Raw genomic sequence first — 18,487 nt, 5'->3', positions numbered from 1 at the left:
TTAACGAATGTGTTGAGTCATTGACCTAGCAATACACATTTTTTACTAGCCTCGTAAATTGCAAAAAATTCAGCATAATTTGAGGAAGTGGCCATTATGGTCCGTTTCACCAATCGCCATGATATATCAGTTTTTCCGCATGTGAACAAGTAACCTGTTTGAGATATAGTTTTTTATGAACCAGATAAATATCCAGAATCTGCATAACCAACTGGATCAAAATTTGATTTATTTGAATAAAACAAACTCATATCGATTGTTCCTTGGAGATAACGGAGTATATGCTAAATTCCGTTCTAACGTTTTTTTATTGAAAAATAACTATATCTTGCTAATAAATTTATCAAAAATGCAATATCTGGTCTTGTATTATTAGCAAGATACATAAGTGCACCAATTGCACTAAGATATGGTACTTTAGGACTAGACTAAGAAGTTCTTCATTATCTTCTCAAGATTGAAATATATCTTTCTTTGACACATTCTGGTGTCCGGATTATTGGTCCAAAAACCTACCATTTTGAAAGTAAGTTTAATTCTGCCTCGATTGTTTCTTTCCACTTAAGCCAATATTTTCTATGTTGACATTCTTCAACAAATTTTGGTTCATGATCCTCATTTTTGGATATAATATCAAGAGCAACATTATATGCAAAAATGTTGTCAATAACTACATTAGTTCAATTTCATATTTTTCCTGTTATGGCATAGTTTATTGAAATCTCATTATTATCTTTAGGTTTGTCACTTTCCTTGCTAGTCATGTCAAGTATTTCTTCACGGGTATCTACATCCTCAACCAAGTCTTTCTTACTTATTTTTCGCTTTCGAGGATTTTTATCTTTGGAACCCACTGATCTACCATGCTTCTGGCGTGTTCTAGACTCATTAGCGACAACTTGTTGTGTTGAGATTGAAGGGACTCTTATATGAGAGTACCTATGAGCGGAAGCGAATATTTTCAATTCATTGTGATAGAATTTCCACATAACATTCACACATACAGATATGCATTAACGACACTAAATTACTGGCATGCTTAGAGGATAAATGACAAGAGAACGAGTAAACATACCAGTTGAAGACTTTCTTTTCGGCAAGATTCACTCTCTCCGCAAACGAACTCCTTTCGCTCTCGCTAGACAAGCAAGAAATCGTTCAGCACCACTCTGATTATCTACCACGAATGGCTTCGTATGAACAGCAGAAGATAGGGACGACACCACCACTCGTTAGTCACGAGATCTACCATTTGTTAACTACCAGACATTCCACTAAAGACCGACAACTGAACTCTTATTACCATAGATATATTTTTGTATTCATCGGATATAACCAATCACGAGTACGATAACCCTTCACAGATGCTCGTAAGTACAGCTAGACAAATTTATCGTTTTCCCCTTGTAGTTACATCTCACTCCTTAAGTACCATGTATCCTTCTAATGAACAATACAACATAGTCCTACTATGTGTGAACACCTATCGGGCCATGAAAAGGTGTGTGGTGCCACATCGTTCAAGCCTTGGGATCAGCTCTTGAGGAAGCTATCTATCTACTTACCTCTGCTTCAGGGAAATAGTGAATTTCATCTTGTGTACCTGAGTTCCCAGATACTAAATCAGACGAATCTCCAAAGTGGTAGGTTTAAGTCGGCGGCCTGGCCACTCACACCCATGCAAATCAAAGGACCGCCCTCAATGGCAGGAGTTCCCAACTCACTCAGAATTGAGATCATATTACCTATGGTCGTCCTAGTGAAGTGAAGTCTTTGTCATGAACGGTGTTATATAACGAGACGTTAACACTTCGTGGTCTGATCTTATACAAACTCTTTGTATAGGACGCCCCCACTCACACGTCCCCACATGAATGATCAGGATCAGACCATCTGTGGCAAGTCACAACACTTGTAACTATTCCACAAAGCGGGCCGCACCCATAGCGTTACCAGGATAAGGTTTCTCTCCTATATCCATATACTACAGACAATTTTGGTTATCACTTAAGACATGATCCACTTGTATGTCACCACATACATGCTTAAGTTACATAAAGACAACCAGATATTTTAGTTTATTGGTTTGTGGTAAAACAAATGAAACACCCAAATGTGCAAAGTCAAGAAGTGAAGAAAATATCATATATTATACATCACAAGTATTCGTATAAACTGTTTACAAACTACAGGACACGAGATATTAGGGCATCATCCCCAACAGAGATGTCAATTTTTTATAGAATATTTGCAGTTGGTATACGTGACTTAGTTACTTTCTTTGCATCTATAAATGCATATGGTAATTGGTTTGTTATATTTTGAAAATTAATTATTTTCTAAACTTCAAGTTCACGTTGATCTGTATGGGGATCTAAATAAGACAATAATGATGCATTCCATGTAATTTATTTTTTCAATTTTTTAATTTCTCCCCCTAATGTTGAAAAACGTGTCTCATTAAAATGACAATCAGCAAATCATGCAGTAAATACATCACCTGTTGGGGGTTCAAGATATTTAATGATTGATGGGGAATCACATCCAACATATATTCCTAACCTCCTTTGAGGACCCATCTTAGTGCGTTGTGATGGAGTAATTAGAACATATACTGCATACCAAAAAATTCTCAGATGAGAAATATTTGGCCCATAACCATAAGCTAATTGTAATGGTGAGTACTTATGATTTGCTATTAGCCTAATGCGTACAAGTGATTTTGCATGCAAAATAGCATGTCTTCATACAGATAAAGGAAGCTTAGCTCTCATAAGTATTTGTCTTATAATTAATTGCAAATGTTGTGTGAATGATTCTGCTAAACCATTTTGTGTATGAACATGAGCTATAAGATGTTCAACACTTATCCTAATTGACATGCAATCATTATCAAAAGCTTGGGATGTAAATTCATTAACATTATCAAGACGAATGGTCTTAATTGTATAATCAGGAAATTATGCTCTTAACTTAATTATTTGAACAACTAATCTTACAAATGCAAAATTTTGACTTGGTAATAAGCACATGTGTGACCATCTACTGGATGCATTTATTAATACCATAAAATACCTCATTGGTCCACATGGTGGGTTAATAGGTCCACATATATCACTATGAATTCGTTCTAAAAATGCAGATGATTCAGTCCCCACTTTAGCTGGTGATGGTCTAATTAACAATTTTCCTTTAGAGCAAGCATCACATGATAATTCATTAGATTGAAGAATCTTTTGGCTCTTTAATGGATGTCCATTTGAATTCTCGATAATTATCCTCGTCATTATAGAATCTGGATGGCCCAATCGGTCATGCCAAATTGTAAATATGTTTGGATTCATGAACTTCGGGTTCATTTTTGCATATGTATCGATTACTCGTATATGAGTATAATATAATCCAAAGATAAAACAGGCAACTCTCCAATATACATTTTTCATTTGAGACAGTGGATGTGATATATAGATATTCCACACTATTCTTACTATCAGTCTCAATATGATAACCATTGCAACATATATCTTTAAAACTTAGAAGATTTCTCTTCGATTGACTGGAGAACAATGCATTGTCAATTGTAAATTTTGTTCCTCTAGGCAAAATAATATTTGCTTTTCCAAAACCTTCGATCAAGTTTACAAAACCTGATATTGTATTTACTTTTGCTTTCTATCAAATTTGAAAATTATTTTTTATTTGTAAGTATTGTGTGTGTAGTTGCACTGTCTGCTAGATATAGATCTTCTTTACTCATTTTTAAAACACTCAAAATATGAAAATGATCCATGTTTCTTCATTTAAAAAAACAATTACAATAAGAAAAACAACAATTAAAATATACAAAAGTTACAAAAAAAAAAAATGAAGATAGATAAAAGAAAACAACAATATTAAGTTTAGATATTCTCAAAGTCAAAAGAAACACTTGATGTTCCACCAACTGTGTCAATCTTTTCTTAAGAAGATTCAAAGAAGTCTGCTACATCCAAATTTGTCATGTGAAATGGGTCAAATTTGTCATTATCCTGGTATGCAAAATTTGCTTCCACATTTTCTCTTTTTCCTTCTGGGAGGCTTGATAGAGATAACAAAGTGTTTTGACGTACGACAGGTACGTGACTAATGTCCAGTCATTACGCATCGGAAGCCTTCATTTTCAACACTCTTTTTGAACTTTTATTTTTTGAGCTTTTCTTTTGTAATAATCATTTTTTGTGGTTCTTTTGAAATCTAAATAATTATAACAATCACCACGAAAATAATAATTATTTCTTCATCTACCATGGTCATGACCTCAACCACAACCTCGACCACGATTATTAATATTCACAACATTCACTTTAGGGAATGGTGTTGTTCCAGTTGGTCGAGATTAGTGGTTCTTCATTAATAACTCGATTATTTTGTTCGGCCACGAGAAGACATGAAATTAGTTCAAAATATTGTTTAAAACCTTTCTCTCGATATTGCTATTCCAAGAGCATATTCGAGATATGAAATGTAGAAAATGTCTTCTCTAACACATCAACATCAATAATTTTCTCTTTGCATAACAACAATTTTGAACTGATTTTAAATAATGTGGAGTTGTCATCATTTACTGATTTGAAAACAACCAGAACTCGTGTTGATAACGTGTTGTGAAATTAAGGAGCACGACGAGAACACAAATATAGAGAAAATGTAATATAATAATATATTTTTATAATAATGATAAATAAATAAAATATAATCTAAAATAAAACAACTAAAATTATAAAATTGGATATGAAAATTATTGAAATTTTGAAGTGGATTTCTCACAAATGTGCATTATATTGAGATCCACCAAATGTCACTATTTATTGGTAAAGTGGCAAGTGGGATGTGAACTTACATGGACACCAAAAACATGAATTATCACAAGGCACATGGACAATATGAAAAATGATACATGGCTTTTAGGACACTAAGCATTGGGCATCTATTTTCATGATATTTATAATACAAACTATTCATTTCGTGGATTAGTCGTTGAGCTTTTAAGTGTTATTTTTTCTGATTTTTTGGTTAGATTTTTTTTTTTTTTTTTTTTTAATCGAGCTTTCAATCAAGCGATAATAATTCACATTCCAAAAGGAAAAAAGCAAAAAATAGTGAAAGATATCACGAGGTTTATCATTAGTACCAATTTTCAACAATAACCCCATACTTGATCGTTCAAAGTGCTAGACATATTCAAGGTGTTCCAACAAAAGAAACGTCTTTTCTCTAAGGCGAGTAGGTGTAAATAATAGGTGGTGGCTAAGATTATTCTGGCTTACACTCAATCGTTTCAAGCTACCACTTAAATCTTGTAAAGAACTCAATCAAATTATGGCTTCTTTTTTTTAAGAAACTCTGGGAAAGGTCACTATTCACTATGTTAGCAGCGTATGACAACTCATAAGGAAAGAGGTGGAATGGGCTTTGGAGATATTCATCTGTCCAATTAGGCATTGTTAGCCAAGCATACATGGCATATATTAAATTGCACAAATCTCTGTTGACTCGAACTCTAAAGGCAAATTACTTTCCCAAATTCCATTTTTTGCATGTAGGGCTGCGACATCGCATAGCGAGTATAGACCTTGCCGTAAAAGGGGGTAGATGGAACTCGGGTTTAGTGATCAGTTGTTTATCCCAGATGATGCCCAAGTTATCGAGCAAATTACTCTATATAATTCATTGGTCCACATGCCTTCTTTTGACATTATGATAAGAAGGGCTTCTATTCAGTTAAAAGTGGTTACAAGGTTGCTTAAACAGCTACTCTTACTGATTCATCCTCCTCATCTCTTTTAATGAGTAAAATATGAAAAACGGTGTGGTCTTTAGAAATTCCAACCAAGGGAAAAAAAAAAAAAAAGAATCCTTTGGAAGGTCCGTCTCAACACTCCCCTGACACGTGAGGTTCTTGCAAGTTGTCAAGCTTTACCCAACAGGAAGTATCCATTGTATCGACGGTTTTAAAGGAAAGTTGAAACATTTGGTCTTCTTGGATCCCCAGTCATCTCCTTTCTAAATATTCACTACTCTAAATATGCTTATCTTTTTTTTTTTTTTTAGGAAAATCAAAATTATCTATTTTCGGGGCCTTAGGATCTTCTTTCTTATCTCATCCTCAATCTGGCATCGGCATGACTCGTTGATATTTGATAGCAGGTCTTCTCATTCCTCAAATCTAGTTGATTGACGTTTGCCATAGTTGATTCATTTAATGATCCATATCCTTGTCTGTGGTTCTAGATGCAATGGATCCTTATACCGTCATTGAGGTTAAATGGATAACCCCTCCTCCAAGGATTTTTAAGGTAAATTCTAATGTAGCTATTGGAAGTGGGGAGATGAGCTTTGGAGCTATTGTTCGTGATTCCAATAGCTAGACGTTGATGGATATGGAAAATTTTCAGCCTTTCATTGGTTTAGTGGAGCTTGTTGAGGTTATTATCCTTTATAAAGGTATTTCTACGGTTTTAGAAGTTTATATTTATCTTATAAGAGTGGAGACTAATTCAATATCTCGATATTTTAATAAGATTCAATATTTTGTGAATTCTTTGTGTTGTTCGTCATTGTAGAATTATTGAAGGCCTCTATTTTTGCTTAGCGCATGTGATTCATAAGCTTGTGTCTCATGCCCGGAGATCTCGAACAACGTCAATTTGGTTAGAAAACTATCCCACATGGGTGAACTCTTTTTCAATCACTCAATGAAATTTTTCTTAGTTATGTTTGTTTCCTATGTATTCTAAAAGAATATATATATAGAATTCTTAGATTATAATAAACATGAATTTTTAGTCAATTTAAACCATGAACTAAACTAAACTATACTATACTATACTATACTATACTATATATATATATATATATATATATATATAATTTAAGAAACTCGTTTTTGGAGTATAGGCTTAGGAACTAGGAAGTCTGAGAATGAAGTGCAATTTATAAATCTTAAGTTTGTGAAATATTTTCTTCTATTTAATTAGTGGTCAGTTAGATTTTAGATTATTTCAAACTTGTCATCTTAGTTATTTTAATATAGTCAAGTTTAAAATGCACTACAAAATTTAGAAAAAAAAATTTTTCCCCCAATTTTGAAATAGGGGGTGTGACTGAAATGAGAATTTTATTTAATTTATTGTTATAATAATTTGACATTTTGGTTTACTTGATATTGAGATAAATCTTCATAGATTTTTATCAGTTCAACTAATTTAAAAAAGGATTTTTTTATTATGATTTTTTTTAATTTTTAAACCTTGACATGGAAACTTCAATTGAAATAAACAAGTATTTTAGTCTTAAATTCAATTATTGAAAAACTATGTATTTTTTTTTTATAATCAAATTACATTCAAGAAATAAAAAATGCATAAAGTTTGAGATCTAATTTTTATTCGATCATTAAGTTGTTTCCAACATTTTAATCATTTACATTTAAAAAAAAAAAAATCTAAATCTTCAAGCTAGCTAATTTGACCAACGAACGAAAAATATGAAAAGGTTAAATCAAGATAGAACTTTATATACATATAACCTAAATAAATATACCTAAACATGCAATTGCAATATAATGAGTGATTATTTTACACAAAAATATAACCAAATTTGATGTTTTAACTCTCAGCATGTGAAGGAAGTTTCTTGTGGTGATGAACTTTCCAAAAAAGTTTTCTTTTCATAATCTATTATAAGTAAGAAAAATATCTCCAAAAAATCTAAACAATATATTCGATATATATTTACATTTTTCATTATATTTGTAAACACGCCTAAATATAAACAATGGTATGTCCAATGTATATTTACATTTTCCACTATATTCCTTATATATTTTGTTGGGGTTGATGCCCTAAATCTCGTAAGGTCTAATTGTATTGTACAAACATTTTATTTATTTAATAAAATATGAGATGTTTTATTTGACATTTAGTATCATTAAACCCACAAACCAATATACTAACATCCATGGTTATCTTTTGTAGCTTAAACATGTATGTAGAGACATACAAGTAGATCATGTTTAAGTGATAACCTAAATGGTCTGTAGTATACAAATAAGACTAGATACCTTATCTTGGTGATACTATGAATATGGTTCGCTTTGTAGATGTTACAATCGTTGTAAAGTGTTATAGATGATTTGATCCTGATAATCCACTTCGTGACATGTGAATAGGGGTATTCTATACAAAGAAATTTGTATAAGACTGAACCACAAAATGACTAGTCTCATTATATAACATCGTTCATAATTGAGACTTACATTTCACTAGGATGACCATAGGTGACATGACCTGGATTTTGAGTGAGTTGTGAACTCCTGCTTTTGAAGGTGGTATTTTGATTTGTATGGGTGAGAGCAGCCAGATCGCCTACTCAATAAGCCTACCATTTTGGGGACTCGTCTGATTGGGAAGTTGGAAACACAACTACACAGGACGAAATTCACTCACTTTTCAACGTTGGAGTAAGTAGATAAATTGTTCCCCTAAGGGCTCATTCCGTGGCTTGAACAATGTTACACTACACCCTCTCCTAGCCCGAGAGAGGTTTGGTCATAGTTGGACTTTGATTTATTGTTCATTAGAGGAATCAGTGATACTTAAAGAGTTAGACGTAACTATAGAGGCAAAACCGTAATTTTGGCCTAGCTGTACGAATAAATTATGAAGGTTTATCGCGCTGTTCACTTGTTATATCCAATGGACACGAAAATATATTTGCAGTGCGAAGAGTGCAGCTGTCGGTCTTTAATGAAATCCCCAACAATTAATGGATGTTGAATAATTTAATTAAAAGAGTTTAATTAATTATTCAAGTACCATTGGAACTTTAAGCTATAGACCCATGAGGTCCCCTTTGTCGTCAAGGATTAAATGAGAACCAATTTTGGATTAATTTGAATTGTTCAAATTGATTGAGTGAATCAACTATATGTGATATAATTACTATAATGTATTTGATACAATAATAAACTATAGGTTATGTGTTATATTTGATATAACACATAGTTTAATATATATTATATAATAAGGTAGTTATCATATTATTATATATATATATATATATATATATATATATATATATTATTAAAATATTTTGTATAGTAATTTTTTAAAAATAACATGGGAGGGAGTTGTATATATTATTCTTCTCTCGAGTTTTATAAAGAAGAACACACAAGTTTTGTGTGAAAAAAATTAATTTGATCTCACCCTCTCTTTCTCTTCTTCTCATTTTCACTCTCTCTCCCAAAAATACCAAGAGCCCACATAACTCTTTGGATTCTCATCCTAGATAATACAAAGAAAACCTTATTGGGGAAGGAATTACGTGAAGAAAATTGCTCTTCAAAGGTGAGTTCTTCATCTTTTATCTCAATTCTTATTAACATGCTATAATTTTAATTAAATGCATAATTATTTTTCTGTTTGATTTTGTAAAATTTATTGCTCCATAAAAATTGGGATTTGGGACCAATCCTCGCTTCCACTCAAGACCTTTACCAATTTCTTCATATTCGACATATACTTGAGATCTCAATATGTAGGTGATTGATTTTCGACTAGGAAAAATAGAAAATAAAGGAAATTTCCTAAAATAAAGGAAACATTAATTTTGAACAAGAGAAGAGGGGGAATTAGAAAAAGGACAACTTGATAATAATAATAATTAAAAGAAACTCCAAACGAAAAAATAATTAAAAGAAATAGAAAGTACATTTCCTTAAAAGATACACCTTGTAATTAAACTAGGGTTAGAGATGTCAAATTTTGTCACGGGACCTCGTCCCAAACATGGTGGAGATTCCCGAATTGAGGGAGGGAGTGGGAAAAAAAATCCCCGTGAGCTATTCCCCCGATTAGCCTCTATTTATGTAACATAATTATTTAATGTTATCTTGTTGTTATTATATAAATATTACATTTAAAAGTCATTGTTTATTGGTTAAGATAATGAATACGTTTAAATGAAATGTATAAATTTAGATTATTTATATGATAATTTTATTTGTAGTTATTTCTTTCTACTAAAAAGTAGTTTTTTAAGCCAAAATTCGATTATTCGTATAAAATTAACTATAATAAACAATTTAGTGATAGAATTAATTATTTATTTAAAATTTACCCATATTAGTGATTTAAATTAATTAATTTCTCCAAAGAAAAAAAACTAATGAAAAAAATTCCTTGCAAGGAATCCCCCGATCCCCATGGAGAATGAAATAGGAAGCGAGGATAGGGATGAAGAATAATATCCCCGACCCCGCCCAACCCCGTCAACATATATACTAAGTGTCTTTTTGGAAAAATGTTCACCATTAGTGGTAGCCAGAGGTTGAGCGGCCGAGATCACCGAAGGTGACATCAGAGTTGAACGATGGTGGTGACTAGAGGTGGTGTCCGAAAGTTGGTCGGCAAACTTCATAGATTAAATTAGAAAAAAGAAAGGGAAAAAATAGATAATTGCAAATATAATAATCAAACCTAAAGTATTAACAGATATAAGATAATGTAAAAAAATTGCAAATACGGCAAAATTTAGATAGTCTATCAATGATAGACCATATCATGGGTAAGAGTCTATCGCGGATAGACTTTGTTATATTTGCATTTTTTAAAAATGATGTTATCCACTAGGTTATTATACCTAAAAATGTTACCAATTACAGTTACCCAAAAAAATAAGTAACCCATGAGTTTGAATAATATAGTATTCAAACCCATAAAAAAAGGTAGGAAACTAGGGCGATGATTTTCTAGATTCTCACTCCAAACAAATGTTGGATTTAGAGAGTAATTCTATATATAAAAGGTTCAAATAGATAAGGGTAAAATGGCATTGGTTTTAAAACACCCCAGTTATAAACCTAAGTTCGGTACACAATCTCAGGTTGTGTGAACGTATAAAGCTTTGAATATACACACACACACTCTTGTAATTGGGGAAAGAGGATGGACTGGAGTTGAGTCGTATGACTCATATTCCAACCCCAACTGAAGAACGCAGTACACAGAAATCAATCAAGAAGAAGAAAATATCATATGTGGCGGACAATGAATTCATGCCCATTATGATAAATAAAGCAGACAAATAACATAAGTCCATACAACGGAAACTAAAGTATCTCTATCGTATGGCATTCGTCTCTTGCCTAAATACAACCAAGAATACTCCTACAAAACTTTCGTATTGGTAGAACCATTACTATTTTCCTTCCCTTTCTAAAACTGGAGAATTTGCTACAACAAAATGTGATTTTCGAGGGTTTAAAGAATTAGCTCTAATAATGTTGTATCTTCTTACCCAGATGCTCTAGCAGCGCTGCGTTTATCATCTTCTCCTCGCTCTTCCTTGGCGAATTCCTCAATTAGTTCACGCTGCCTTGGGGTAAGGGTCCTGAGGATGAAAACACAGTGTACCATTCTAGTAAAAATATCATATGCCTAAGATGAAATCAAACAAACAGATGTGTGCAGTGCTCTTTGCACGCATTCGTTCCATTTCATTCAATCAAAAAATGATGAGAGAAAAATTCCTGCTTGCATGCTAGTTCAAAGACAGATTATAAAGATGCAGGGCAGGAAAACTCACGTTGGTATGCTGACATTGAAGTGCACATATTGGTCGCCGAACGAGTAAGAGTTCCTTGTTTTTATCCCTGCACGACAACATCAAGAGCATAGGTAAGTTATCGGTAAATTACGTTCAGTGAATCGTCAACGTCGCCATTGGCATCAGCCAACTATCTGATAGAAGATACGGGTTTAATCCAAATCATATGAATGACGCTGAATAGTTGATAGTTTGAAATCAGTAAGTTGAGTGGTTGTAGTTAGAAACTTACACAAAGGATAAAAAAAAAATAGCATTTAATTATGGTGTTTTAATATATTTCTAGTCACCCTTTAAATACCATCCAAGAACATTTGATATCTTATCTAGGCTCCCACTTATTGAAAGCAAATATGCCCACTTTGACCACTTGGGTAACTCAAAAATTTGTTCAATACTGAAAACAATCATGGCCACACATCAGACTGAAAATGCTCCCCTTCACAACTTGATACTTGTCAAAGCAGTCAACATACTTTCACCGTTCTATCCTGTTCCAAAAGGACTTATTATTTTGATCTTTTATAGAGCCCTCCCAGATCATCGAAAGATGGGTTGACTGAATTGCTTCCCTCTGGCATCTTTGGAAGGAGAGACTCTTGAAAGTTTACACCAGATCACTTCAATTGATTTTTCTTATGATGTCCAGGCACAATCTCAGATTGGAGTGCCCATAGGCCTTCTTTTTGTAGTACCCCCCGGGGTTTTCTTATGAATCCTTTCTTATATGTCCTTCCTTCGGTTTTTTCTTCAATATGATCTCTCTGTTTCTAATCATTTAATTTTAAAAAACAAAAACAAGAGAAAACGGCACAAGTTCTTTCCAATGCCATCAAGAAGCCTAAAGAAATGATATTGGTGAGCACAAATTGGTGATATTACCTTTCTTCTTCAGAACAACCTTTTGACCAGGTTGAGTACCAGGACGGACCTAATAATTAGAAGTCAATATAGTCAATCTGGCATTAAATCCAAAATAATGATAATGCATGGTTATCAATATTAGCATATTGCCCAAACCTTTAGGACAACATCTCCCGTTAGAGTCGGAACCTGGATAGTGCCTCCCAATATAGCCTGCACCGTGAAAACAAATCAAGTACAAGTGAATTTAAAATCTGATACAAGCAAGATAAATCTTGAACCATATATAATTAACAACTATGTCATAATATTATGAAATGATATCGACAAGTTTTATCCTCAAATGCATCCTGCTATATTACACAGCAATATCATCCTTCAACTTTTGGCTTATCGTTTCAAGATTTTTTAAAATAAAAAACCAAGCTTTCATCCAGAGAAATTAAAGACAGTTTCTATATGATGTAAGTCACTTCTCTTTTGAAAGATGATCGCTATCCTAAAACACCAAATGATTTCATCATGCAAAATCCTAAGCTGGTCTCTGTAGCAAATTTCAAAGGCAATGGTACTTTTTATTGATTCCACGATCTTATTTTAGACAGTTAAAAAGTAGTTTAGGGTCATAGTCTCATAGATGGAAGAAAAATCAAGTCAATCAGTACTGTAGCTAACAAGTTCCTGTAGATTGTTGATAAAAATGAAGGATATAACCATAGACGTTAACAACTTAAAATTTTTTGTCACTTCTTTATGTTCAGAAACTAATTAAACAGAGATTACTACCTGAGTGATGCTTAAAACAGCATCCACATGAATGTCAGAACCTTCTCTTTTGAAAACTGGGTCTTCACGAACCTTTTTTTTTCCCAATAAACAGAAAGGACATCACATCAGCCCAGGAGAAAAGACCAAACAATGTAGAACTGAAAGAGGTAATGACAATTCAATGAAAAAGCAAAGACACCTTAATAGTAACATATAGATCACCAGGTTGATTTCCATCAGGATCTGCACCTCCACTCCTAAACACCTTCATTGTTTCATTATCATCTACCCCTGTATAAGCCATCGAGAAAACCAATCCAACATTGTCCACAAGTGCGGAAAAGGAAAAATAGTTTTCCCTTTCAAGGAAACATCTAAAAATTTAACCATTGTATGACAGAAAGACTTACCTGCCATTATGTCCACATTAACAGATTTCAATCTTCTCACAACTCGTTCTCCATTACAAGATTTGCAGAAGTTCTGAAAGGAACTTTTCTTTAGAGACCAAAATTTCCAAGATGAATGGATTAACTTTCTTAATCTGGGTGTGTGTGCATGGGTGTGTTGGGGGGGAATAAAAAGGCTAAACAAAAGGTTGGGACATACCGACACAATTTTCCCACTTCCACCACATTGTGAACATGTAGATTGCATTCTAAATGGGCCAGTTTGCATGAATGTCTAGTGTTTGCGCATAAAAACGAAATGGCTTAGATGTCACAGAACCACCTTCATAGGGAAAATGAATTGTGGAAGTAGTGTAACAGATAAAACTAACCATGCCTGAGCCCTTACAGCGTCTACAGGTTTCAGGTCTGGTTCCAGGTGGAACCCCACTTCCACCTGCAAACTCAAGTCAAGTCACATATGTTTTATCAAAAAACTCTCAAATCAATTCAAGAATTGAATAGATTTGGCCTACCACAAGTATCACATGGCACAGCTGCATTAAATGCTATAGTTTTTGAGCAGCCCTGGACAGCTTCCATAAAGGATATCTCCAAAGCAACCTACAAAAAACAAAAACCAACAATAATATGTGTGCTGCCTAAGAACGATACTCAATGCATATACCAGATAGAGTTAGCACCTTGATATCTTCTCCACCGAAGTTCTGGCGGAACATATTAGAGAACTGATCACCACATGCAGGGGACACATGAAGAAAAACCTATGTGAGCTTTCAAGGATAATAAAATTCTGCAAAAAACTCCATAGAAGGTTGACTTACATCAAATCCCCGAAATATTCCACTAAACGGGTCAAAACCTTCACCACCAGGGAAGCCACCATGATGGTCTTGTTGTGTAAATGCTTCATGCCCAACCTATGACATTGTGATGGACATAAATAGGTGCATCTTACATCTTGAAAGCTTTCTTATTAAGACTTCTATCTCCACAAGGCTTAATGAGGAGGTGCATCTTTCATTGCATGCTAAACTAATAACTTTTAGATCCCACCACCTAAACATTTATGTGGAATTTGAAATAATACCTCATCATATTGTTGCCGTTTATCCTCATCTTTTAGAACCTGACACCAGAATCATAAAGATTTAGGAAAACTAAAATTGTATTTATGTTTACATTTCTGCAAAAACCGGAGAGGCAGAGATATATGGGGATTACCTCATAGGCCTTACTGACTTCTTGAAACTTTTTTTCCGCATCAGGGTCTTCCTTATTCGTATCTGGATGAAGCTTTTTTGCTAGCTGCCAAAAAAGAATGTTCAATTCTCCACTATAAATAAAGCACTCAGTCTTAACAGCAGGGTCACTCGAAATAATCCGTCCCTCAAATTTCTAATCAAAATACCGCTTACAGAGTGTCATGTGATCAAGCCAAATACTAAGCTTCTAACTTCCTCTAGAAAGACACTTACTGCAGAAACTCACCCCGTAGTATGCTTTCTTTATTTCTGATGCAGTTGCGTTCTTGTTCACACCAAGTGTATCATAATAATTTTTAGCAGACATATGTGCTGGTTCAAAAAATACAAAAACAATATAAACTTAGAAGTATTCATGACACCTATGAAGAGTAAAATAATAATAATATCTGCATAAACCACTCAAAACTTGAAGGATAGGCAACAACAACACCCCTCAGCTATGGATGCAACAGAGGAAAGCACTTGAAGGGAATAGGATAGGAAGTAAATAAATATATTCTGAATGGTGCACAATCTCATACCAGTGCCATGAATTAATCTTGCTTCTCCACAGTTGGCACCAAGAACTCCTAACTGAAACCAGTTCTTTTTATTAACTGCACCACAAAACACGGATAAAGTAAACTCAATCGACCAAATCGGTACAGCAACTCGAGCAATATTTTAATACAATTCCAGAGAGAACATACATTTATCTCACTAACAAATATTCAACTAAAACCCAGATATTGCGATATATTTTTTCATTAACTCAACCCAACATGAACGAATAAAGACCAGAAATTAAACCATGGGAAAAAGAAAGTACAAATACACACCGTTCCTCGAAGCGCAATTTCCAAAAACAACAGATGTATTACAAACCCCAGATTTGAATTGCCTACAAGTCCCTCGAAAAATCGCGTCGGTTACCTAGAAAGAACCAATCCCCAAATAAATCCCAGAAATTTATGAGATCAATAGCATGATTACGAAACAAAATCACATAAAATCGGCATACGGAGCTCGATGATTCGCGACGGAGGTGGGGTGTGAGAGAACGACGAGCCAACAAACGGATGAGCCTGAGGCCATCGGGGCGAACCATTTGGAGCTACGAAACAAGGAGAGGTTAGCGTATCTCAAGCTCAGTGTGTAGGTGGGAGAGTGAATGGATATGGGGAATTGGAGGATTCCCAATTGATGATTGTGATAAACCCTGACAAAACCCTAATTGGGTCAAGAAAGGCGGAAGGTTCTAGCAGAGGGGAAAGGGAAGAATGGAAATGAAGAGGAGAATCGATCGAATTTATTTTTTTCTGTACTTTAAAAATTTAGGCATCAATGGAAGAAAAGAAAATCCCCAGGCTTTTCGGAAGCACCCCAATTTTTCTGTTTTAAAAAAAAAAAAATAATAATTAATTAATGGCAATATTCCAAATTTGCTCTTTAATTTTTTTTTTGTTTACTATTATCAATATTTGAAATAGATGGAAACATTGAAGTCTTATAAAAATTAATGAAACGGTTATAATTAGTTAATAAAATTTTGATTGTGAATTAATTAGACTATATTCATCATTTCTAATAATCATTTTTATAATGTAAGACAACATTTAGAGGTATATGGTAAATGTCGATATGAGAGCATAAATTTTTTTAAAACAATAGAAAAATAGTTACAAAATAATATCAAATGTTGATAACTAATTACAAAATTAAAATAGACTTAAAATATTAGTATACAAAAAAAATATTATAAGAGGAAAGTTTTGGATAGTAAAATAAACAAAACTCACGTGAGTTCAAATTTAAGGTGAAATAATGTGAAAATTCAATGGAAAGTATTTAAGGAAATTAAAAATAAAGGCTAACGAGAAAAATAACATATTTTAACTTTTCATTTGGAAAAATAGCAAATCAACTTTTCTTCTGTAAATAATAAATTTGGAATTATAAAAGCCCAAAGTAACTTGAGCATGCAAATGGGATGTTACAAACCTTCATCAAGAAAAATTATTAATTACACATAAAGTAAAACCCAACCAAATGAATGACCTACCTTTTGAAATGGGTGAAGTAACGTGAAACCTTATATTCATCTTCTCTAAAGGTAAAAACCATTTTTGCATCAGTAACTTCTAACCTTGAACAGTGTGAGCAACAACAATAACCGTTGACAACCATCACAGACAACGACGATGGCATTCTAGAAACAATCGGTGGATGTTGATGAAAAGCGGAAAGCATGCGAAGGTTGGTTACAACAAGTTGCGCTAATTGATATAAGAGAAATGGCACACGACTTACCCACAATGGACAACAGTATGCAATGGTTGACAGCAAGCGATGGTCATCAACAAGTAGCAACTGATGGTTGTTGGTTGTAGGCTAGAGTTTATGGGTCTCACGCGAATAAGGAAAAAATGAGGTTTATATTCATGGTGGTTTGCGTGAAGGAGAAGATAGGGGGGCATGCATGCTTTTAAGCAACAAAAATCATTAATTTTGTGTCCACAACGACAGAGATTTCAATAGTCCAAAAGTCATGATAGTTGTTCTTAATATAACTCATGTAAAATTACTTAACTTAAGTTGTTCTTAATATAACTTAACGCTTATGGGCTAAAATAATTTAAGGTTTTTTCTCTCTCTCTTTAATATAACTAATGTAAAACACACATAGATCAACTCTTAACCTGAGTTTGACTTTGATCTAGTAAAAGTCAAGGTTTTCTTCTCTCCCGTATTGAATTCAAATCTTTTAATAAATTTCTCAAACCAAATCAAACAAATTTAATTAAAAAATAAAATTTAGGAAAAGTAATATAACATGAGATTCTAAAGAATTGGGATTGAGCCAATATATTCGCATGGAAATCGGTAGAGCCGAGATTGTGAATTTGATAGTTGAATATCTAAATGGAAATCGGTAGAGCCGAGGTTGTGAATTTGATGGATTAATTACAGTGCAATTAACAAAGCTGTTGGATTAACTACAGTGCAATTAAATGAGGTATTTAGGGCATTCTAATAAGGTTAGAATTATTGCAACCATCACGATACATCGAGAAATACTATATTCAGAAGGAGGAAAAAGATTAGATTGCATCGAACACTAGAAGAAATTCGGGCTTTAATGTCGGTTTTAAACCGACATTAAAGCCCGAGTTATTAAAGCCCTTTAATGTTGGTTGCCTTTAATGTCGATTTTAAACCGACATTAAAGGGCTTCAATAACACAACCTTCAATGTCGGTTACAACCGACATTAAAGACCTTCAGTGAAATTTCCAACCGATATTAAAGGTCTTTAATGTCTGTTGCAACCGACATTAAAGCCTCTGTTTTTTTTTTTTAATTATTAACCGACATTGAAGCCTGAATCTGTCCGTTTTACATTAAATGTAAATTGTAGAAGAGCAGAGGAGATATTTGAAGATATCTCACTTTACTTTACTTTTTTTTCTTTATATTAAATTCTGCTACTTCCAAGCAATAGACTAAAAAAATCTTACCCCTCCCTTATGTTCTCTACAATCTTAGCCTT

At 33.4% G+C, this 18,487-nt stretch overlaps 1 protein-coding gene and 1 long non-coding RNA gene across 2 annotated transcripts; one reads left to right on the top strand and one right to left on the bottom strand.

The window, feature by feature from the left end:
- Positions 1 to 5,517: 5,517 nt before the first annotated feature.
- On the top strand, positions 5,518 to 6,807 carry LOC120086989 (uncharacterized). Its single transcript, XR_005484394.2, has 3 exons — positions 5,518 to 6,186; positions 6,271 to 6,483; positions 6,603 to 6,807. It is a non-coding gene; the product is annotated as an uncharacterized LOC120086989 (long non-coding RNA).
- A 4,272-nt stretch (positions 6,808 to 11,079) lies between these two features.
- On the bottom strand, positions 11,080 to 16,362 carry GFA2 (gametophytic factor 2). The gene is made up of 18 exons (XM_039043816.2): positions 15,960 to 16,362; positions 15,778 to 15,871; positions 15,481 to 15,555; positions 15,183 to 15,268; positions 14,916 to 14,999; positions 14,782 to 14,820; positions 14,516 to 14,611; positions 14,375 to 14,419; positions 14,207 to 14,294; positions 14,063 to 14,127; positions 13,891 to 13,965; positions 13,692 to 13,764; positions 13,481 to 13,572; positions 13,300 to 13,371; positions 12,670 to 12,726; positions 12,532 to 12,580; positions 11,629 to 11,695; positions 11,080 to 11,433 (listed from the first exon to the last, which is right to left on the bottom strand). Exons 1-18 carry the CDS (start codon positions 16,044 to 16,046, stop codon positions 11,337 to 11,339), a joined length of 1,341 nt encoding a protein of 446 aa, XP_038899744.1. The 5' UTR covers positions 16,047 to 16,362; the 3' UTR covers positions 11,080 to 11,336.
- Positions 16,363 to 18,487: the final 2,125 nt, after the last annotated feature.

Source organism: Benincasa hispida, chromosome 9 (genome assembly GCF_027475165.1).
Source record: "Benincasa hispida cultivar pf3 chromosome 9, pf3_genome.v1.1, whole genome shotgun sequence".
Classification (NCBI taxonomy): Eukaryota; Viridiplantae; Streptophyta; class Magnoliopsida; order Cucurbitales; family Cucurbitaceae; genus Benincasa; species Benincasa hispida.
Note: the sequence above shows the minus strand (reverse complement) of the source record. Positions and strands in the feature narration are given on the sequence as shown.

Bases quoted from the DNA above. Each gene is read 5' to 3' on its own strand.
- GFA2 (XM_039043816.2), bottom strand. From the start codon at position 16,046: ATGGTTCGCCCCGATGGCCTCAGGCTCATCCGTTTGTTGGCTCGTCGT. The intron at 13,372-13,480 runs GTGTCTTTGCTT...GGAAAAAAAAAG, and splicing joins ATCTATATGTTACTATTAAG to GTTCGTGAAGACCCAGTTTT. The intron at 11,696-12,531 runs GTAATATCACCA...GTTGTCGTGCAG, and splicing joins GGTTGTTCTGAAGAAGAAAG to GGATAAAAACAAGGAACTCT.